This window comes from Humulus lupulus, chromosome 8, assembly GCF_963169125.1.
Source record: "Humulus lupulus chromosome 8, drHumLupu1.1, whole genome shotgun sequence".
Lineage (NCBI taxonomy): Eukaryota > Viridiplantae > Streptophyta > Magnoliopsida > Rosales > Cannabaceae > Humulus > Humulus lupulus.
The window spans coordinates 32,612,459-32,636,576 of NC_084800.1; the positions used below are offsets into that span (position 1 = coordinate 32,612,459).

The 24,118-nt window shown below is 33.9% G+C and overlaps 2 protein-coding genes across 2 annotated transcripts; both read left to right on the plus strand.

Annotated features, from left to right (window-relative positions):
* Nucleotides 1-10,994: 10,994 nt before the first annotated feature.
* LOC133796690 (DEAD-box ATP-dependent RNA helicase 8-like) lies at nt 10,995-16,396 on the plus strand. The gene is made up of 10 exons (XM_062234316.1): nt 10,995-11,849; nt 12,676-12,736; nt 13,885-14,119; nt 14,430-14,668; nt 14,774-15,025; nt 15,113-15,293; nt 15,503-15,591; nt 15,664-15,737; nt 15,831-15,943; nt 16,031-16,396. The coding sequence occupies exons 1-9, from the start codon at nt 11,524-11,526 to the stop codon at nt 15,907-15,909; spliced, it is 1,536 nt and encodes a 511-aa protein (XP_062090300.1). The 5' UTR covers nt 10,995-11,523; the 3' UTR covers nt 15,910-15,943; nt 16,031-16,396.
* A 4,558-nt stretch (nt 16,397-20,954) lies between these two features.
* Nucleotides 20,955-23,844, plus strand: LOC133796691 (transcription factor MYB17). Its single transcript, XM_062234317.1, has 3 exons — nt 20,955-21,343; nt 22,377-22,506; nt 22,867-23,844. Exons 1-3 carry the CDS (start codon nt 21,208-21,210, stop codon nt 23,585-23,587), a joined length of 987 nt encoding a protein of 328 aa, XP_062090301.1. The 5' UTR covers nt 20,955-21,207; the 3' UTR covers nt 23,588-23,844.
* Nucleotides 23,845-24,118: the final 274 nt, after the last annotated feature.

Genomic DNA, 24,118 nt, shown 5'->3' on the forward strand with positions numbered 1-24,118 from the left:
GTGGTTTGGGCGGTTTGAACACTTTTTAATACACCACGCCACAAGCGGTTTAGTAACTAGAACACACCATGCGGTGTGATTTGGTTGCACCAAACCGACCAAACCAAACCATTTTTTGCGGTGTGGTTTGGGCGGTTTTCCACGGTTTGTGTTAAAAAATATGCCATAACAAAATTTAAATTTTTTAAAAAATATTAAATCCTTAGTTCATGACAAATCCTTAATAAGTTCTAAACAACATCACAAGTTATCAATTAAGTTCAGTGAAACACAAAAAAAATATACAAGTCTCCCATATTGGGTAACTATAAAAAATGATATATATGTAAAGTTTATTTTTTTTAATATATTTGTAAGTATGCGGTGCGGTGCGGTGCAAACCAAAATTTCACATCGCCAAACCGCGCACCGCACCGCACCGCACGGTTTAGCTAAAATACAAACCATACCGAACCATTACACTTTTGACACCGCGGTTTGCGGTGTAGTATGGTGCGGTGCGGTCGGTCACCGCGGTTTGCCGGTTTAGATGCTCACCCCTAAAAAATACTGTTCCCATAAAGCTTGAGTTGCAGGGCACGACCCTTTATGATTGAGTTGCAGGGCTCAGCCCTACATGATTGTGTTGCAGGGCGTAGCCCTTTGATTGAATTTATATGTGTTTAAGTATCTGTTTAGTTATATTATGTGTACATATAAATGAATGAACGGCGATGGCCGGGAATGGCGAAGGCCGGGAACGACGAAGGCCGAGAACGGCAAGGGGCCGAGCGCAGCGTTTAGCACGCGGAGTGCGAGTTGCCAGGGCGAGACCCCAAAGGATACCTAGGATATCCTCACGGTGCAAACCGTGAACCTAGGGCCTGGTAAAGTGCATAGGACGGCATGGTCGTATGTGTATAGCCTGATGATGGCTTGTTTATATGTTAAGTGTTTGATATGCATATATTATCTGAGGGTTTTCCTGCTGGGCTACGGCTCACGGGTGCTCTATGGTGCAAGTAAAGGCAAGGGGAAAGTCGACCAACCTTGAGTATGGTGAGCGTGATGAGCGGCGCGTACATGTCTGGTCTGCCTGGCTGCCATGGCCAGGGGTACTTTTGGGAGATGATTGTACTAAACTTAAATTTTGTCGTTTAGCCGACTCTGGTTGTAATATCCAACATTTTCATTATACATTTTTTTATTATAAATCAGAGTTTTAATACATAAAATGTACAACTTTACAAATTTAAGAAATAGTAATGGAAAAATAGTGTTTAAAATATGATTTTATGTTTTTAATGAGATTAAAGAGAGAGAAACTTGAGTAGTCAAGTATTGGACCCAAATGTCATATAATTTTAATTGGGGATTTTTATAAAATTAAGAAAGTTTTGCTAAAGGGCTTATTTGAAAAGAATTTTAGTATTTTGGGTCCAAGTGTAATTTTTAAAAATAAATTAAAAAAAAAAAGGCTTCAGCCTTTCTTTTTACCCGAGCCCCTCTATCTCTCTCTCTCTCTCTCCTCAGAAACTCTCTCTCTCTCTCTCTCTCTCTCTCTCTCTCTTTCTCTCTCTCTCTGCGTGTTACTGTTGTCGACGACGTAGGAGTGCTTTCCGGCCACCACTTTTAGCCACGCGCCGGACCGTTGGATTCAGAGGCCTCCGAACTATCGACCTACACGGGAATCTAGAGCTCACTCGCCGATTAAACGCCTCAACCACTCGATTTAAGTTCGGCCACCCCGCGACTTCAAAGTTGCGATTCGGCCACCTCGGGCATCCGTTTGCCGATCCGTCACCACCATCGTGCTCCTCGTGTTGTGGGCTTCAAAACCCAATAACTTGTTCCTACATCTACCATAGTTGGGTGGTGGGCCCACCACGAGCCACCGCGATCCACCGTAGACCGACGGTCGAAACTTAGTGTTCGAGGTTTTGAAGTACGTTTTGAGTCTCAGAAAATCATCGTTTGACTTGTTGTGGAACCCGATCACTTTGGTATAATTTCTTTTACCTATATATTGTGATTTAATTGTGATTGATTAGAATAATTGTTATTATGTGTATTTATAGTATATAATTATATATTATTGATATATGAAATATTTTTCTGTAATTATACTGGCTGTCTGGGATTATATATATTTCTGATACAGGTTTTGATTTTGGGTTTGTCCACTTTATAGCCGTTGTGCTGTCTAATTTTCTAGAAAATATTAGATATTAAATAAAGTATAAAATACATATTTAATTGATTTTATATTAATATGGAAATTATTATGATTAATTAATTTTAATTATTATTGTTATTGTTTTGTTAAGTAAATCAAGAATACAGATTCATATATATATATATATGAAAAGTATGATTTATAGTAAACCTATTATCTAACCATTATTATTGTATATTAATATTTTTATTAATATTTGAATATTAAAATAATATCAAATATTATTTTCTTACAGTTATTGATATTTGTAAGACCAGTGAATTTTGGAGAAAGTATATTTATTATATCACTGGAATTGATATTATGACTAATTAATAATAATATAAATATTTATATTTATATTATTATCATTATATTGATTATTACAACTTTATGCTAAAAATATAATTTCTTTTATAAAATGATTATTTGAATATATACATTTATATACGTATTGCTATTGAAGTATTTTGTTATCAATATTGAAATAAGTTTAATTATAGACGATAATTATTATTGTTGTTTGGATTATAATTATTATTATCATTTATATAGTTTCTGGTATGATTAATATACACTATAAATAGTGTATATTTACGGATTAGATAGAATTTAATAAATTATGTGCCTTGAATAAGATTTGTATGGATTTGATTGATTGACTCTTGGTGAGCCGTTTTAAAATAAGCTAAGGACCTAAGGTAAGTAAATCTCACCTTTTGTGCTTAAGTGTAAGATGCATGACTGCATTGATTGTGTACATCTGATGAGTTAAGTATGGTATGATGATGATGCATATGATAAGTATGTGAAAAATGGTTATATGAACACCATAAGGGTGTTGTGTGATATGTAATTGATGAATTCTGTGATATGTGAAAGATGTCTTACTTGGTCAAGAATGATATGAATTATGTGCAAGTATGTGTTCTTATGTTGATGGATGTGTGGATTACTCTAGGTTCATGATTTGTTATATGTTATGATATATGAAGCGTTTAAGTTTTTAGGCTGGAAACCTTAGACCTGAGCCATAGCTCTACGTTAAGGTATAACAACGCCACCAACCCAAAGCTTCATATATTATGACTAAAGATGTTTTGAGTTATATGAGATGTGATACAATGCCTTGATTGAATACCATCAACACGAATCATGAACATGAACATTGGCATTTCAGCATCAGCATGTATGCATGGCATGTACAGTTATGTGATACATTATTATGTGATATAAGACCATGCATATGAATATGAGAAAAGTTATGAAATGCCTTGAAAAGTCTTATGTAAAGTTAAACATTTTAATGACACAAGGCTTAAGCAAAGTGATAATAAGATGTTTAAAAAGGGTGCCACTGTTTTGATGAAGCAATCAAGTAAGTTCAGTAAAGAAGACGGAAGTCTATAAGACTTACAGTGGCTGCCCACTAGTGTGGGCTAGGTCAGAGTTGACCATTCAGATATGTTTGCCATGTTTCCGTCTTTCTCCTCCATATGTGTAATAAGTATGGCAGCTATGGCAACGATGAAATGAGTGTTATGATGAGCCTAGCTGAGATGATGGCTAGTCGGAGGAGAACCCATGGGATTCTATATGATATGTGTAACAAGCCCTGCAGGCATTGGCTGAATCAAACAGTGTGCACAAGTGATATTGGGCCCATAAAAATGTGAAACTAAAAGAAAGAGCATAAAAGTAAAGTTTGAAAGTGCTTGAGCAATAAATGAAATGCATAAGTATATAAGTCAGCATATTAGTATATGTGCACTACAAACTCACGACATTCATGTGTATGTGTATGCATGAGATTTGCTTACTGAGCGTTAGCTCATTATGTTATTTTCCAACATTTTTCCAGGTGTGGCTTTAGCTGTTGAGCAACTTGTGGAGCACGGACTCAGTAGCAATGCAATAATGGTTTAGAGTTTTCATATGGCTGCCTTAAATTTAAAGTATTCATACGTGTAATAATTTCTACTAATAAGTTTATATAAATGTTTTAAATTTTTCTGTATTTCTTCGTATCATTTTATTTAATCATTTTAGTCAAGTGCCTAACATACTCGTAAACTCTAGAATTACGAGTATGTGACGAACGTACCCTACCTTAGGGACGTTACACTGGTTATTATTTTGAATTGTAAATATTTCTAAATAATATTTTTGGGATCTCAAACGTTAAACGCCTTGTAATTTTTAATGAATGGTTTATTTTCAAGTTTATGACTCTGATTATGGTTTAATTACACTTTTGCCCTAAAACCTCGATTAGCGAGTTAATTGCACATTTTAAACTCGCTTAGTAACGACTCTAAGGCAGTAGGGCATTACACTGATCTTCCACACCAATCCTCAAACACACAAGGACGTGTGTGGACAAGTAGGATTCAAAAGGTTGATATATGTGACTCCCTAGATGTACTCAACACATGAGATCTAGAGAGTTGTGAAAGAGATAATGTTTAGAGAAAACTATCGTTTTAGAGAGAGAGTCTGATTATCCATCACTATTCTGAATATCACGTATATAAGATTTTTAAAGATATTTAATTTAATTAAAATTAAAAACTAATTATATATTTTTATTTAATTATCTATTTAAATCATATTTAAAAAGAATAATTAAATAATTGATTAAACAAATTTATTTGAAATTCAAAATTCAAATCTTAGGGATAAAATCCCTGATGCTAGGCGCCACACACTATACTGTACAGTGTGTGTCGCTCAACCCTATTAGGGTTGCCATAATTTTCTCATTTGTTTATTTAATCAACTTTTTAGACAAATATATTTATTCTAACATAAATATAAGTTTTAAATTAAATAAATAAATATCATATTATAAATAAGATATTTATTATTTTATCTTTTTATATTAATCCAAACAATATTAATATTAATTTTAACCTATAGTTTTTCAAAATAAAAACTATATAGTTAAATAATTAATTAATTCATAATTAATCAATTACCCATAATTATCAAATAATTATTTCCTTGCCCTGTAAAATTAATTCCTTTGCAATTTAGTAATTTTTCTTAACAAATCTTTCTTTTGACATTTTTACCCTTGACATTGTAGGACAGAGGTGATTTAGGGACCATGGAACTATAATACGAAGCTCCAATAAACCAGATTATTAATTAAACTCTTTAATCTAATAATTTTATTTATTAATTCCATGATTACTCCATTATAAATATGGAATTGCACTTTAAGTATTTATATAATTATATTTACAGAGTTTTCTCTAGTAGTCCATTAATATAATCAATATATGTAGTTTTGTCCTCCATTATTGGTTCGTTAATTAGAGCTGGTCAAAATTACCGTTTTACTCTTCTAATTACCTCTTGATCATTTAGTACCATTAATTCACTAGCGAATAAATAATCTATAATCTAATTATAGATTTGAGCTCAATAACTATCCAGTTCCAGAATCAACCCTTAAGGGAACCAATATTCAATCCGTTAGGAAAGTATGGATTCTAATATTGTAATTTATGTTCCCAGTCATCCATGATATTAAATATCGAAAACAAAAGTCATTAGCCATTATTCTAAGAGACCTTAACGAGTGAATCAAAAGATCCAATAAACATAAACAGGAGTTCATGAATACTCATGATTTAGACTGATCTACAAATGATCATCTACTATAACAATAATTAAATATTTATGTCAAACGACAATTTTATAATGATAATTAATTCTCATTGGACCTGTCATATATAATCTCTATTATATACAACACATTTACAAAGATGTCTATCCACATCAGTAATCCGAATCTAGAATACTTGCATCTCGTATGCTTAGCAAACCGTACTAGTAACTATTCATTAAAGATTCATTACTTTAATATGTTACTGACTATTTTATTCATTATATGTGATCTTAATTCTCTCGTACTAATACAAGATCATATTCTCATGAATGACTACGGAAATTTTTTGATATTATTATATAATTAATTCAAACAATAATTATAACATTCAAATGTAATAAAATTGTATTTTTATTTAAAACTAATAAAATATTTTTACATGCTTTTAGGGTATTAATCCTAACAATATGCACACACAAATTATACATAAACACTGCATATACTTATTTGACAAATTACTTCAGCCAATCATATTTATATAACACACAAATATGATTGGTTAAAGTGATTTGCCACATAAGTATATATAATATTTGTGTGTAGTTTGTATGTACATTTATCATTCCTTAAAAAAATCCGCGTCAATTCTTAAAAATGTCATTTTAAAAAAAAGTATATAATTTTTCCTTGAACTATAGCTCTTGTAGAGTTTTGCCCTCCGAACTATTTTTTGTAGCAAAAATGCCCTCCAAACTATGGCAATCATTACAAATATATCCCTTCAATTACATTTTGTTTTTTTAATCAGATTGTTATGTGATCATATATCACATGCATAGTTATAGTAAAAAAGTCTATTTAACTAACTAAAGTTAGTAGAAATTAAGTTTATTGATGCTAAACATACAAAAATTAGTTTTAAGAATATATGTATATATATTCTCAAAATTTGTCATTATATCACTATCTACGTATGTATTTGACTGTCTGAATTGTCAAATCCCCTACATTAGCACAATATCAGTGTGCTACATGGGCAAATTGTGTTAAAAAAATGAACAAAATGCAATCTAATGGGCACATTTATGATAGTTTCTATAGTTTAGGGAGATTTTTATCACGAAAAAAAAATTAAGGGTCAAAACTCTACAAAGGTCAAAATTTCCTATTTACTTTTTTTTTTTTCAGCAACCCAATATTAAAGGGAAATTTGGGTATTTATCCATAGTGTGGATTCATATATCCAAAAAGTATCATCTTATACCAACATTGCAAAATAATGATACTATTTGCTTGGTTTCCAAAAATGCCCTTTCATTTTTTTAGCCTCCATCCCTCTTCTCACTCTCTCTGTTGGTTCACCATTTAATTATTTGGAGAGTCATGACAGCCACCACCAAAACATCATCACTACCAAATTTATTTGAAAAAAAGTCCATAACTTTGGTATCCTCCTCCGTTTTTTTTCTTCTCTTTCTTATTCTCTCTTAAAGTATTCATGGAGACTAAAATAAAACATCCCATGATAGTTTTTGATGATATAAAACTTAAACTCACTAAAAGTTCAATCAAGACACTAATTTATGCATTTTGAATAGATTTGGACATGATTTTTTTTGTAATTTTTTCACAATTTTTTAAATCTGAAACGTAAAAATTTGCAGAAAATTTGATATACCTCGATACACCTCGATGCCTAGCTCGATGAGCCCTTAAAAATCATGATTTTCATGAAAAAAACCATCTGTCTCAACACACCTTGATGCACATCGACAGAACTCGATGCAATTCATTGAAAGTACATAACTTTTCACTCGGGTGTCTGTTTAAGATTATTTTTTTTATTGAATTTGTGTATTTTTATGATCTACACGCCTGAGATGCGTACACACACATTTGGAAAGTTCAAAAGTTAAAAACATACCCAACTTTGAAAATATATGGGTATTGTTTTGAATTTTGGGGTGTTTTCAAGCTTTCAACTTTCCAAACGTGTTTGTACACATCTCAAACGTGTGGATCTAAAAAAAATACCCAAATTAAAAAAAAAAAAAAGACATAAAACGGACACCTGAGTGAAAAGTTATGGACTTTCTATGAATTGCATCGAGTTCCATAGAGGTACATCAAGGTGTATCGAGGCAGATTTTTTTTTTCATGAAAATTATTGTAATGCCCTGGATAGCTAAGACCATTACGCTGTATATTTTAAACAGTGTTGGACTTGCTAATAAAGTCATTTGGACATAAATGTGTAACTAGAAGTGATTAATGAGTTAAGGTTAAAATTTTTGGTCAAAGGAATATTTACTTTCATTAAAAAGTTTAAGTTCGTACATGAGATCCCAAAATAAACTTTTAAAAAATCCTTTACAATTCAAAAGGGTGGTTACAACTCATGCCAGCCTAAGCGGAAAAACTAAGGTTTAACCTTAGTTCCTTTTTGAATCTCCGGCCATGGCGGTCGAGCAGATTGCATATGTACACGCCGCCATCGAAGCTTCCCATTTCCCTTACTTGCACCACATAGCACCCGTGAGCCAAGGCTCAGCAATAAAACTTAGACATGCTCATAAACAGTTTATAATATATTACAAAATCATAATTAGCATGTTTAGCAGTAATAACCTTACTCGTGCATGCATTCAATCCAGATAAGTGACTGTAGAGTCACCTCGGGGCTCGTTGCCCTATTCTCTGTATAACCAGCCATAGGGCTTGCTAAGCGTACCTGGCGCTTTATTTTCCAAGTGACCATAGGGTCGGTCAAGTGTATACCACACTCCTGGATAGGCTAACCATATCGGCCTACGCTTAGCGCACTATTTTCGCCCTTGACTCATAAGTCAAGCCTTTCAATTAAGTAAAACAGATAAGCATACATTATATATTACAAGTATGCACAACACAGTTAACATGTATAATAAAACAGTCCATGCACAACACAGTTAACATGTATAATAAAACAGTCCAAGCATGATCATAACCATGTTCAATAACCGGGCCAAGCCTTAATCACATACTGAGTGTAGTTTTCTTACATTTGGTCAAAGAACTGGATAGATAAAAATGACCCTCGAGCACGATCATGTCCCGAGCCCTAGCGGTAACCTAGTCACAACCATAAATAATATCCTCATTACGATTCAATTCCATAAACAAACTCCAGGATCAATCCCGTGCCCTCGGGACCTCCAATTCCACCCAAAAGGGTGGTGGAATCGTCCCTCAAGCCCCCAAGTTATTCCTTAGCTCTAAAAATGAGGCTTGCTGAAATTGACACGGGGCAGGGGCACCCAAAGCAAGGGCAGGGGCACCCAAACAAGTCAGAGAATTCCCAGGAACTCCCTTGCATAGCGCAGGGGTGCCCAGAACAAGGGTAGGGGTGCCCAAGCAAGTAAGAGTGCCCCCCAAAGCCCTCTCCTACTTAGCGCAGGGGCGCCCAAACCCAGGGCAGGGGCGCCCAAACCCAGGGCAGGGGCGCTACCTCGCAAAACCATAATTTTTGGGTTTCCACCTGCGTTTTCTCTGAGCTCAACTCATCAAAACTCACCCCAAGTGCCAACCGAAGCCAGAAATGAGTACCAAAGTCAACATAATACAACTTAAGCAACACACCAAAAACTCACCCAAACTCTCACTAAAACTTGAAACCCAAATCTTGAGCTTCAAAGCTCAAGAACACAAGAAATCCACATAAATCAAAGGAGAATTTTTACCTCAGCTATGTAATTCGACCCCTAAGCTGCTCCTAACTCAATTCTCAGCTTCAAGCCTCCAAATTCCAAGCTCATTCTCCTCAAAATTCAAAACTTCACCCAAGTCTTCCAATAGCTCAATGGAAAACGAGGGAGAGAAAGTAATGGTGCTGCCTTTGGTGCTTTCTACCAAATTATGTGAGTTTCCACTTAATTAAGTCACCCCAAAACTTAGAAAAGACCAAACTACCATTTGGTCAAACCTAAGTCATTTATTGCCCTCAAGGGCAAAATGATATTTTGCCACCATTTCTCACTAATCCTAAAATCACCTCATAATTTCTCAATTAATTCTAATATTCCCAAATGATTACTAAATAATTTCCAATCCTCGATAAATTCCGGTAACTTACTAAATTACCCAAGATACGCCTAGGCTCACCCCAAGCTGGATATTAATCCCCATTGTGACCAAACCGCTAATTTGCTCGATAGGGTCGTCTCGTATCGAATAACTCAAATATATCCACATAATAATGTGATCTAAATCACAAAACACATATATTCACAAATACACATTTAACGGGTCAAAATTATGAAAATACCATTCTAATAAGAAATGAGCACTTGAGTGAAAAGTTATGCATTTTCTATAATTTGTATCGAGTTTCGTCAAGGTGTGTCGATGCAGATGGATTTTTTTCATGAAAATCATGATTTTTAAGGGCTCATCGAGTTAGGCATCGAGATATATCAAGTTTTCTGCAAATTTTTATGTTTCAGATTTAAAAAATTGTGAAAAAATTTGCAAAAAAATAAAAAAAATTATGCCCAGATATATTCGAAATGCATAAATTAGTGTCTGAATTGAACTTTTAGTGAGTTTAAGTTTTATAACATCAAAAACTATCGTGAGATATCTTATTTTAGTCTTTATGAATACTTTAAGAGAGAAGAAAAAAACGGAGAAGAATGCCAAAGTTGTGGACTTTTTTTCAAATAAATTTGATAGTGATGATGGTTTGGTGGTGACTGCCATGACTCTCCAAAGAATCAAATGGTGAACCAAGAGAGAGAGAGAAGAGAGATGGATTCTAAAAAAATGAAAGTGGTATATTTTGAAACAAAGTAAATAATAGAATTATTTTGTAATATTAATATAGGGTAATATTTGGAAACAAAGTAAATAATGGAATTATTTTGTAATGTTAATATGGGGTGATATTTGGAAACAAAGTAAATAATGACATTATTTTGTAATGTTTGGAGTGACATATTTTTATTTTTGATATATGAAGCCACAATACGGATAAATACCAAAATTTCTCTTATTAAATAAAAAAAACTCATTGTGGATAAAAAATGAAATAATTTAAAAAAACATCATTGCTTTATGAAAATATAATAAAAATAAAGGACGGAACAGCAAATAATGCACAATCTTTATGACGACGCCCTAGAGAGAACGAGAAAGAGGCTGTTTTTGTTTTGAGACGGTTTTGATTTAGAGTTGCACATTTTTGCTTCTTCCTCCTTCATTCCTAATTTTCATTTCTTGGCCATGGAACTCCATTTCCTTCCTCTTCTTCTTCAACTATCTCTCGCATAATCTCTCTCCTTTTCCTTCTCACTCTGTAAAAAAAAAAATTATAGGTAACTCATTCTCGTTCTAGATCCGTAGACGAAACCCTAACATTGTTTGTTTTGCTAAAATTGAAATCCTTTCTCTTGTTTTTGCTGATTTCGGGTTTTTTTTTTTCGTTAGAATTTCTGCTCGAGTTTAGGATTCTTCCTCCGCAAATTGATTTTCTATTTCGTCGTTGGACTTTTTTTTTTTTTTTTCCTTGAAATTTTCCGTTGGGAAATCATCTTGAAAGACCTTCTTTTGTTCGATCTTTCCGCCCAGGGAAACCCTAGTTACCTTCGCCTCCTGTATTTTTTCTGATTGGTGGTGATTTTTTTTGGAGGGTTTTTAGGGTTTTGGTTTGTTAAATCTGAGAAATCTGAATCGTGAAATGAATAATAATAATAATAGAGGAAGGTACCCTCCGGGGATCGGTGCCGGCCGAGGCGGGCCCATGAACGCCAATCCGGCGTTTCAGTCTAGGGGACCTCAGCAGCAGTACGTGCAGAGAGGTTTGGTTCAGAATCAACCCCAGTATTATCATCACCAGCAACAACAGCACCACCAGCAACAGCAGCAACAATATCATCAACAGCAGCAGCAGCAGCAACAACAACAACAACAGCAGTGGCTGAGGAGAGGTCAATTGGGTGGAGTTGCTGATTCCAGTGTTGACGAGGTCGAGAAGACCGTACAGTCAGAGGCCGTGGACTCCAGGTGTGTGCATTTTCATTTGATCTTGTTTAAATATTTTATTGTAAAAATGTGTTGGGTTTTTGAATGCTGTGCGAGTTTGTGGAAGTGGGTTGTACTATTCTTCTATGTGCTGGCGTGATTTGAGTTGGAGAATTGAGATGGTTGTAGAAACGTAACGTGAAGAAGAAATAGAACAACTATAAGCTGTGGTTTGGAATAGAGCCTATAACTCAGTTAGAATGAGTAACCATTGTAAGCCCATGAATCTGAAGCACTTATTTTATGGATTAGATTGATGCTTATGTTCGTAAGTTTTTAGTATGGAGTTTTAAGGGAGTATATGATGTAATTGCTGATAAATATTGGAGGTGAGTCTTTTATAGTTTGTTGTTTGCATTTGGTTCTGCATGGGTCGAGCAAGACCTTCAGATTTTCTGTCACGAAATGGGGTTTATGAAACAACTTTCAGGAGGCTTGTCGAGTTAGTAGTCTAATAAGAGTTTGTTTCCTTCTTGCCAGTGAAGATTTTGGTTCTATGTTATTTATATATGATTTTTGTAGAAATAAAACATATTTACAAATCTTGAAGATGATATTCTGAAATTTTATTTTGTCGAAGCTGTTTCCAGATATTTGTTTAATTTCAGAGACTGTATATGAATATTTTCTTGCTGCCGATATTGATATTCAGTATTTTTGGCATGCTTTCTAATTTGGGGTGCTTATGGTTTTGTTTTCATCCTGTTTTAAATTTATTCACTATCAAAAATGTATTTGCGAACTTTTTCACTTGCAATCTAAAATTTTTTTGCTTTTTGTTTTTTTCTTCTTTTACTTTTTTCTATAGTTCTCAAGATTGGAAGGCAAGATTGAAAATACCACCAGCTGATACCCGATACAGAACAGAGGTTGGTTCAAATTCACTGCTTACGTGCTTACTTTTTTTTGTGTTATTTGACTTGTATTTATTTTTTACTGGTTAAATAACCAAGCTGATTTTAAATTTCTTAGGGTTGAGTTGTATGAATTTAATTAATTAGGTTCATAGTAAGTTGAATGCACCTGCACTTAAAGAGTGTTGCTGGTATTATGTTTAATGTTGTATATTTGTAGTTTTATGCTCTTTAGTTGTTCATAGTTCTTACCCTCTTGTATTTTCCTGCAACTCCTTCCTACTATTCTTTTCTCTTGGACCCTAAAGTATGTGTTTTATAGGTTTTATATTAGAGATGCATGATAATTTAAGTTGAATTTGTTAGGGGATTCGTTACTGTGGTACTTGATTAATTATGGGTTTTATAGCTTTAGGTTTGACTATCCTTAAATAATCGTATAATAACTTCTAATGAAGCAAAATTTTATTATATAACATATATGGGAAGTTTTGTCTGAATTGGACCCTAAAGTAGTTTTATATGAATTTCTTAAATTATATGTTTGGTGTAGTATTTACGTAGTATTTGGTTAAGTGATCTTAGTTTTGTATTTGGTAAAGTTAAGTGCGTGGAAATAGCGAAGTTGGCTCCTAATAGCTTCCTCGACGACTCTGAATCTCCTCAATGGTGAATACTAGGCTAAGTCCCTGAAAAAGTTGCTGAGTTAAACATTCAACTGGTTTGGCTTAGAAGTCAGGTTGACTCGTTTCTATACTGAAGAATGGATGTGCAATGGATCTTTACCATGTATTGATGTACTTGCTTTCTCTTGCAGACCTAGATAGATAGAAATTTTCTTGTGCCACCATTCCCAAACCTGAACTAATCTTACATTACTTTTTTTTTTAGATTTCCTGTGATAAGATAACAGTTCTAGTTTTTTTTTTTCTTTACTTGAGTTTTGTCTTGGTAAATAGTTGGGGTGATTGCACAAGCTTGGATTGGATTTTTATTTGGTTACATGATTTTATGGTGGAAAATTGTGGAGCCTTTGCCTGTATAAGAAACTACTGTTTTTAGTCTTTTTTTAATGACATTTAAAGAAGAGAGAAAATTATACATGTAACAATATCTGTATACCATCCTAATAGTTCAGATCCCCTTATTAATATTTTTTACAGGATGTGACGGCAACTAAAGGAAATGAGTTTGAGGACTATTTTCTGAAACGTGAGCTGCTAATGGGAATATATGAGAAAGGGTTTGAAAGACCGTCTCCTATTCAGGAAGAGAGTATACCAATTGCTCTTACTGGTAGTGATATTCTTGCTAGAGCCAAAAATGGGACTGGAAAGACAGCTGCATTTTGCATCCCTGCCTTGGAAAAGATTGATCAAGATTTAAATGCAATACAAGGTCAGTTCTCTTCTCTTTACTGCCAAGTGTGTTAATTACCTTACAATATATGCCGAACCAAAAGATGGTGGTTTTACAACTTGTTTATTAAATGGGGCTACTTGATTGGGTATGCTAATATATCTACTAATGATTTTCAAGCACGAAACTTGCTGCAATGTTTTTTCTATTTTATCCTAGATGTAGAAAATGCATGTATTTTTTCAGCTAAAGAGTGTGTTACGGGAGAAATAGTTGGTTGTCCATGCTTTGATGTTGCTGCTATTGTGCTGATTTCATTTCCTAATTTAAATGCGCCACATTTCCACAGTTGTAATACTTGTCCCAACACGTGAGTTGGCTCTTCAAACATCACAAGTCTGTAAGGAGCTTGGGAAGCATTTGAATATTCAAGTTATGGTTACAACTGGAGGTACTAGCTTAAAGGATGATATCATGCGTTTATATCAACCTGTTCATTTGCTTGTTGGAACTCCTGGAAGGATTTTAGATCTTGCGAAGAAGGGTGTTTGCATCTTGAAAGACTGTGCTATGCTTGTTATGGATGAGGTATATACTTGACTGTTCCTTTAGTATGTGTACGATAACATGGTGGTGATGGTTTCTGGTGGTGACCTACATATGAATTCTAATGGCTCGTTATTTATTCCTCAGGCTGATAAGCTACTGTCTCCAGAGTTTCAACCATCAATTGAGCAGCTGATTGGGTTTTTGCCTGGAAACCGACAAATTTTAATGTTTTCAGCGACATTTCCTGTCACTGTTAAGGACTTCAAGGATAGATATCTTCAAAAGCCTTACATTATTAACCTTATGGATGAGCTTACTCTGAAGGGTATTACACAGTTTTATGCATTTGTTGAAGAAAGACAGAAAGTTCACTGCCTGAACACTCTTTTCTCCAAGGTTGGTTCTTGATTAAATTACTGATTTGTGTCTGCCATTTTTATTTTCTGATTGTTATTATAACATTATCATGATATCATTTTCCAGCTTCAAATAAACCAGTCAATTATCTTCTGCAATTCTGTAAATCGAGTAGAACTGTTGGCCAAGAAAATTACAGAACTTGGCTATTCTTGCTTTTATATTCATGCAAAGATGCTCCAAGACCACCGTAACAGAGTATTTCATGACTTCCGTAACGGTGCATGCAGGAATCTTGTTTGTACTGGTATGTATAATGTTTGTACCATCTGATTTCCTTTTGGTTTAAGCTTATGTAAATCAATTAGACTTTTTTTTTCCGTTGTCAGAGATAGTTAAGCTTGCCAGTTCTCTTTTTCTATTGTCTTGTGGTGGTTAAATTATTGTCATTTCTTAGAAATTTGAGGTTTGATTTTTTGTTTCTTATATTTTCTTCATTTTGTGGGGAAATTGCAGATTTATTTACTAGAGGAATAGACATTCAAGCAGTCAATGTTGTAATTAACTTTGACTTTCCCAAGAACTCGGAAACATATCTGCACAGGGTATGTAAGATAGCTTTTACGCAGATTTTGTCACCTCTATAGTTCTGTCCTTATGGTTCATTTCTCATTTAGGTTGGTCGGTCTGGAAGGTTTGGGCATCTTGGTTTAGCTGTGAATTTGATCACATATGAAGACCGCTTTAACTTGTACGTTATATTTAGTTTATATTGGATTTTTGAACCCATCTTATAAGTAGCTGATAATTTTTAACTTGCACAATATGTAAAATTATCCTACAGGTATAGGATTGAGCAGGAACTTGGCACTGAGATAAAGCAAATTCCACCCCACATTGATCAGGCAATTTATTGCCGGTAATTGGTTCTGGAGGTCATGATGTGTGGTCAACAATGTGAGTAATATTTGATGTTTCCATAACATAATTTTACACTTCTTCGGGACAAAGGATAACATGGTTTTACCATCTGTTTTTTTCAAGGTTGATAAAGCTACCCCAATCATGAAGGAGACAGCACTGCACCAAAAGAAAACAATCTCAGAATTTGGTATTTTTGTTGAAAACTCGTGGTTGATGTGGATGGCGTCTTCTCTCATGGAATGCTTTTATTAGTTTATAACTTTTGTAGCCCTGAGACATTAACAGGACCTTAAGAGAATTCTAGATTGGCTTATAAAATCCCCAGGTAGATGTTGGGTCCAGTTCGCAGTCTCCTTTGATTCTATATCATACTGGTTTGGTACTACTATTTTCCTTTCATTCTAGTTTGGTCAAAGTTAAACAGGTTGAAAAGTGTACTTTATGCAGCCAGCCAACACTTTGAGAAAAAAAAGATTATTTGCTTTTTTTTGGGGGTTTTAATTTTCGTTCTTGCTGCTCGGCTTAATATTATTATAATTATTATTATTTCATGTTTTCATTGCTTGATGCATTTGACCGGGTTAAGATCCACTGTCTTTGCATAATTCATCAGTCTTGTTAAATCCATTAATTTGCTTTTTGTACAGTAATCATAAAATACAGTATGGTTGGTGATGGTGGCTGAAAAATGAACAAGACACAAATTAAGATATTCGTTACTTTCAAAGAGTTTTTCCAATCGGTTTTAGGTCTGTGGATACAAGTACTGTAAATTGAATTAAATTGCTATACGCCTAGTAGCGCTGTGTATTCGACCAGATTAGGCTTCCCTTTTCTTTTCGAGGCTTGTGTTTTGGCTACAGTCGTTACTGGCCCTACTGGTACTGCAATCTTATACGATAGATAATAGTCTTTACCTCAACCCAAACACTGCCCTTTGTGTACAAAATTTAATTGGCGGCAGTCTTTTTAAACTTTTAGAGGCTCGTATACAGTTTTGGATTGATCGCACTAGTAACTCTCAGATTTTATACTTGCCCCCTATCCCTAAAAAATCTCAGAATTCTCAGAATTTAGTCATTGTATCACTTTTTGAGTTTTTACTCCGATTAATTTTTTGAATTTTTGGAACATTGAAATTGAATGGTCTCAGCTTGTTTTTTACTTCTTTGTTGTACTCATTATATCAATAATTGATTAAATTCGAATTTTAAGCTACTCCCAACTTAGTTGTATATTTGGCAGTCTTCACCATTTTATTTAAAATCAAATTTAAGCGTAGTGGAGAATTGATAAATTATGATTTATCTATGTACTTTTAGTATTTAAGTGGTTAGATAATAATTCACTTTCTTTTCCTCGTTGCATTAAGTTTTATTAAACCATGTCCGCGAAGAAACATCAAACAGGAATTAGTTACGTGAAGTTGTGTTAGATTTTATATTTAAAAAGCACAATCATTAATTTTTGAAAAGGAAAGCTCAATCATTAATTTTTGAAAAGTTTCCTTGAGCATGGGCAACCATATTCCCAAGTCTAGAAACATGACAGCATATACCACCTTCAACTAATGAGATCAAATCTTCTCTCAACACCAAAAATTCAGCATGTAAAACTGATTAAGTCATTCCTGAATTGGTAGTACAAAATACCACTACCTAACCATGAAATCACTAACAACAATCCCACAACTTGTCTCAACTGAAGCTACCTCAATTATTATAACCTTTAAATTTGCTTATTTTATATATAGATATAGTCTCATAAAAATGTATCAACAAAACAACTGTGCAACATTAGTTTTATCCAAGGTAATGCACCAGAAAATTTGACGCGAAAATAGTATAACAAGTTAACAACTAAAACTCGACCTTATTAATCACATCTTAAAATAACAGTAGAGTAAATATAAACTATTCAGTTATTTTATTTTGTATTGCGTTGGATTTAAAAATTAATGTCTCTGGTTACAGAGGTTTATTGAGGCAGAAAGAAAATAAAGTTATTCCAACTTTATTTATTAACCCCAGGACTACCTTTATTCTAAGTAGTTATTGAAAGCATAAAATGATGATGGGAAATAATAGAAGGGAATATACTTATTTGGTATCTGTGTTTTTGCAAAGTATTATTTTGGTATTTTTTATTTTCAATAATGCTCATATGTTACCCTGTATTTTAAAATCGTACATATTTGGTACCCGAAACTCAGATTTGATAGATAAAATTTTGTCAATATGATCAAACTGTTGTCATCAGTTATATGTAATTATGTAATTAAATTTAAATTTGTAACTTATATGATTGACAGCAATTTAATTAAATTGACAAAATTTTATCTATCAAATCTGAGTTTAGGGTATCAAATATGTATGATTTTAAAATACAAGGTACTATATGAGTATTATTGAAAACAGAAGGTACCAAAATAATACTTTGCAAAAACATAGAATACCAAATAAGTATATTCCCATATGGACATTGAATTTATTTATTTATTATTATGGAGGAAGGTCTAATGCTATTGTGTCCCCCATGATTGAGCAATAATCTTAATTATATCATGATTGACCAATGTAGTGGTTAAACCACTGTATAGTGGTATATAAATAATAATAATACTACTACTAATAATAATAAAATGGAATCACGATTATTTCAGGTGCACATGTAATTACAGGTCAAGAGTGAAGAAAAATAGGGGAGAGATCTTGAAGATAATGAAGGAGACTACAGACAACAAGTTCAGATGTAGTTCCATGTCTCAATTGAGATTGCAGAGAAGTGATGAGATGGATTCCTATATTTGACTTTTCCTTTTGACCACATTTATTAGGTATATTAGATTGAATAGACTTTTCACACTATTTGGCTGCACTCATTTATTGTGGTTCATTGTGAATGCTTGTGCAAGATGAGTTTTATTTGTTTTATTTAATTAATATTTTTTTTGTTGGATAACTTTTGGATGGGATGTGTGCCTTTTGGTTATATACAGTTTGTGTTTAGACCAATTGTTGCGTGAAGATATCAAAATAATTTTAAAATGTTAATGAAAGCGCTAATGAAAAAAAAATTGCACGATGAATCAATGTATACCCTATATATATTTATATATATATATACACATGCATGCATATGTAACTTAAAAAAGCATTAGATATGTTTGGTTGGAAGAAAAGAGGAGTGAAAGATGAAAGGAGAGGTGTATGAGAGATGGTAGGAGTAGGAGGGAATAGAAATCCTCTCCCACTTATAATTTTTAATCCTTCTATTATTGGAAGGAAGTGAGCTTTGTTTCCCATTTTCATGCATAATGACAATTATAAAAAACTTCTATAATTTCTCATTCATATCTTCAATCCTTTCTATTTAACAATCTAAAAGTTTACATTCTCCTCTCTTTCCTTCACATTCTCCATCTATCCTATTTTTCATCTATCCTACAGAAGATGGTGTTAATAAACTTAATCATGTAAAATATCTCTCACTAATATTCATCATCAATTTTTCTAACTTTTTATTTTCTTTCCTTCTTGTAGAATGAGATTTTCAAAGATTATTAAACGATAGACAATACACAACAGAGCTAGCTTTGTTTGGGCAAAAGCCATTCTTTTCCTTTATGCACAGGCATAATTTGAAGGTGTCACAACTCACGTGTCAAGTCGCGTCTGAACAAAGTTACACTTACACTTTTACTTTTCCTTCTTTCATTTCTAATAACTCTCCTATTTTCATTTCCTAAACAAAACCACATAAGTCTACTCTAGTTTCACTTCCATTGATCTTTCAAATGCATTTAAACTTAGTAACGTTCATATTAAGAAGAATAGAAAAGTAAAAAAAAAAAAAAAGAGACTTGAAAGTTAAGCCCCATTTTGGCCCAAGACTAACCCTGTAATTTCGTTTTCTCTTTTCACACGTACTAGCCTTTCGGGTTTTTTTTTTTTTTTTACTACCAAATTGAACAAGAGTAACTGGTAAAAAAACTTTAAGAAGTAAATCACTTTACCAAGATTTGTACTTTGACTTTCGGCACCAAAGATGAAGTTTATAAATAGAAATTTGAATAAGACGTTCTCTTTTATGTTTCTTCTCGTTTCTTACTTTGTGTTATTAGTTTTATCAGCTAGTGAACTCTGTAAATAATTATAGAGACAGATAATTAATCAACATTTATTACCACACATCAAATTATTGGTGTAATTCATCAAAATGTAACGACAGTACGGTCAAATAAAACAAAAATCAATTTGACTATCTCAAATGGAGTCAACTCATTGCATAACACATGTTATAATGGAGATTTAGGTTACACAACAAACTCCTTTACTTAACACTACGTATTCAAAAAATTGAAGAAAAAAACTGAGAACAGAGTAACGTTGAGCTAATAACAAGCATCTCACTAGTTAAAATAATTATTGATATGATACATACATGATACATCATGAGATTATTACTGGATCATGATCATCCACTTTATAATGATAATTTTGATACAAAGTGATCTCCAATCCATAAAGTTACTCATGATATTGCCATATAATGCTAATCCAGAGCAACTTTTATATGTCATATATTTATTTTGGTTTCATTCACAATTGGAGTAATAAATAAAAGGAGAAAGAAAAAACAGCGAAAGGTAGCAGGGTTCCACTTCATGGGGTTGTCCGTACTCTGTATGTCTTTGTCACAGACATTAATGCTCCTCTATTTCTCTCTCTCTCTTACAGTCTTCTTATTCTGTCACTGTTCTAATTAAATAAATCCCACTATGTCTTCTACTTTTCCTCCTTAAAGAGGATCAGCCATAAATGCTCTTTTCACACTCTTCTTCTGCACTTGTCATTACCACTTACACGTAAAATTTAAAAAAGAAAAAACAGAAAAAAGAAACCCCAGCATTTATATCTCTCTCCTCCATTATTTGGACAAGATTTTCCATTCAATGATGATTCAATTCTCTCAATGTGGTTTCTTCATCTATACCAAAGAACCAGCATTTATTGCCATGGACAGCTTTAAAGGCTCATAGGCCCCCCCTACTCTGCTCTTTGTCCTTCTCTTTACTTCACCACGTCAATAATTATACATACACATTTCCTATTTTCCCAGATTGAAATAAATAAATTAATACACATTATGCTTCAATATATATATATATATATGTGTGTGTGTGTTTGTTTGTGTGTTTATTAAAGTCTGAAAGCTTTTTGAAAGTTTGGTTCTGATCCTGGTGTTCTGTTCGGTGGTTTTGCTTTTTGAGGATTAAAAGGAAGAGAAAGAGAGAAATGGGAAGAACACCATGTTGTGACAAGAAGGGCTTGAAGAAAGGGCCATGGACTGCTGAAGAAGATGAGATTCTTGTTCAATACATCAAGAAAAATAATGGCCATGGAAGCTGGCGTTCTCTACCTAAGCTTGCAGGTTTTGACACTTTCTTCTTCTTCTTCTGTTCTGTTCTGTTTTGTTTTGTGGTTTTAGATCTTGGTTAGCTGTTCTGAAACATATGCACTATACTTGGCTTTTTGGAAGAAAAGAAAACAAAAAGTATGCTTCAGATTTGTAGTTTTGTGCTGAGTAATAAGACAAAGAGTTTCAAAAGTTAAGGACTGACCTCCAAATGGGGTAGTAGAAATACTGAAATGTTGTCTTTAGAGAAATTGCCTTTTCGTTTGACTTTTATTTTTTTGCTATTGAGTCACTAAATGTCTTGTGTTTGTTTAAGTACTCCTTTTTCTGTTTTCTTCTAGGCATGTTGCGTAGATGCATTTCTTGTCTTAGTTTTTGTTGGTTTCTTTTTAAGTTTCTCCCCCTTTTTCTTCACCCTTCAATGTCCTTGCAGGTCTTGCTTGAGCTGCAAGAAAATTATAGGACACTTATACAACCCTTTTAGGTGAGAAACCTGATGTAACACTGGAATATCCCTTAACATAATTTTTTCCTGGAGTGAGATATAGTTGGAGTCTTTCAAGTTTTATATTAAACGGTTTTTTTTTCTCCAATTTCATACAGGTTCCTTGAAAAAAAGACCATTATTTTGTTCATTAAGCTTTCTCATATGTATGCATGCAGACATGTCTTTCTTTTCTTCTAGCCCCAAACCCCTCTTTTGGTTTGCTTCACGAGTCAACTTAATAATCAGTATGGAAACTAATATCAAGTTCTCCGTTGCTTGCTTTTTTACAAGAGGGCATTTTCAGGTGTTCTTAGTTCATTTTTTGGGGGTTAATCTTTATGCTAAAAATATGCATATTTTTAAAAGCATCTTTATGCTATATTTGTATTCACATAAGTTATCACACCTATGTGTGAAACTGCAGTCCAATAAATAACTGTATGCCACTGATAATTAGTAACAGTAATACTGGACCATCTCTCCAATTGGGTCTACAGTAATATTGCTGTTTAGTCATTTACACTTCTATTGAATAATTTAGGTTTTCTCTTTTGTTTTTAGGTCTTCTTCGTTGTGGGAAGAGCTGCAGGCTTAGGTGGACAAACTATCTTAGACCAGACATTAAAAGAGGGCCCTTCACTCAAGACGAAGAGAAGCTTATCATTCAGCTTCATGGCATGCTTGGAAATAGGTACTTTTATCTGATTTCTTTGCCTCCTTTAGTCCTTTTCAGTTTTCCCTGCATAGGATAACTAATGTATATGGATTCAATCTATATATAGACTTCAAATTTAGTTGTGTATGTGTAAGCTTCTTTCCCAGTAGATAATTTCTTTTCAACTATTTCTTAGTACATTCATTCAAACCAGTTGTTTGTTCTTTACGAGTTGAACAACTTGCCAAAGAGGCAACTGCCTAAACATTACATTTTAGCATCATTAGACTATGTCTCGCCATAAAATACTTCTCTTATACTAAAAAGTATAGCTAGTTGATTCTGCATTCTGATCACATTACTATATAAATATGTATATATATGCATGTGTTTCAGGTGGGCTGCTATAGCTTCTCAACTTCCAGGAAGAACCGACAACGAGATCAAGAATCTATGGAACACTCACTTGAAGAAACGCCTCCTCTGTTTGGGACTTGATCCTCAAACTCATGAACCTTTCAACTCAAATTCTCACTATCCATCCACTACTTCTTCCCCTGCGTCGCCCACGACACGGCACATGGCGCAGTGGGAGAGCGCTAGGCTCGAAGCTGAGGCGCGCCTCTCAAGGGAGTCGTCGCTCTTTACTTCTACTGCTCAACCTTTCACAACAAAATCCAATGACTCTGACCACTTCCTACGCTTGTGGAACTCCGAAGTTGGGGACTCATTCCGAAAGGTAGCAGCAGTTACCAAAGATGACAAAACGACTTGTTGTAGCCCAGTTTCGCAGGCTTCGGTTTCAGCCTTGACCACTGAGGCTGGCCCGAACAGGCCTGGGTTCGACACCGTGGCCGGTGACCAAGCCGAAGACATGGATTGCAAGAGCTACTTCATCAAGTACTGTGAGGATGATCATCATCACGTACTTCTCGGTGCAGGGTCGGATTCGTCATGCTCGAATGACATGGAGGATTCATCAGATAGTTCTGCATTGCAGCTGCTGCTAGACTTTCCCATCAACAACGACATGAGCTTTTTGGAAGAGAATTGCGGTGATCATTTCGCCACCGATCCAGCCATGTTGTCGGAAAATTCTTTCATCTGCCGTCTCTAAAAGCTTGGGCTTACAAAAGTAGTTAGGTGTTAGGCCATGTTAATCGCTGTTTTTTTTTTGGAGGTTTTTTGCATTTTATGATGTCAAGATAGAATGGGTTGGCAGCACTAGTAGTACTAGTAACTATGGTGATTTTGGCTTTAAGAGCTAGCTAGACAATGGAGTCATTAATTAATATCAGGCCAACTAAGTAGGATTCAGTTTATATGTATAGACAAGACTTATATGTATAATATTATTATTGAAATCATATAATATTTTAGACTCTAATTGAAAGGAGTATTCTTCGAAAAGTCCAAAGTGGAACACGAACTTGTTGTTCTATTTAAATGTTATTTATTTATTCCCATGTTATTATTAGCAATTATTTGGTTGATTCTTATTTTTTCTTTGTGGCTAAATTCAAGTGTTGCTAAAATGAGAGGAAAGGTTGGTGGCACGAAGTTGGCAGAGCTTAGAGATTTTTTTTTCAAGAGAGGACAGTGTAGGTAAGGAGTGTGATGGGAAAGTACCCAAAAAAACGACCATATA

What these genes read in the sequence shown, in the direction of transcription:
- LOC133796690 (XM_062234316.1), top strand. Translation starts at nt 11,524, where the DNA reads ATGAATAATAATAATAATAGAGGAAGGTACCCTCCGGGGATCGGTGCC. An exon ending in AGATTTAAATGCAATACAAG is followed by an intron (nt 14,120 to 14,429) that starts GTCAGTTCTCTT and finishes ACATTTCCACAG; the next exon opens with TTGTAATACTTGTCCCAACA. An exon ending in CTATGCTTGTTATGGATGAG is followed by an intron (nt 14,669 to 14,773) that starts GTATATACTTGA and finishes TTTATTCCTCAG; the next exon opens with GCTGATAAGCTACTGTCTCC.
- LOC133796691 (XM_062234317.1), top strand. Translation starts at nt 21,208, where the DNA reads ATGGGAAGAACACCATGTTGTGACAAGAAGGGCTTGAAGAAAGGGCCA. An exon ending in TTCTCTACCTAAGCTTGCAG is followed by an intron (nt 21,344 to 22,376) that starts GTTTTGACACTT and finishes TTTTGTTTTTAG; the next exon opens with GTCTTCTTCGTTGTGGGAAG. An exon ending in CATGGCATGCTTGGAAATAG is followed by an intron (nt 22,507 to 22,866) that starts GTACTTTTATCT and finishes CATGTGTTTCAG; the next exon opens with GTGGGCTGCTATAGCTTCTC.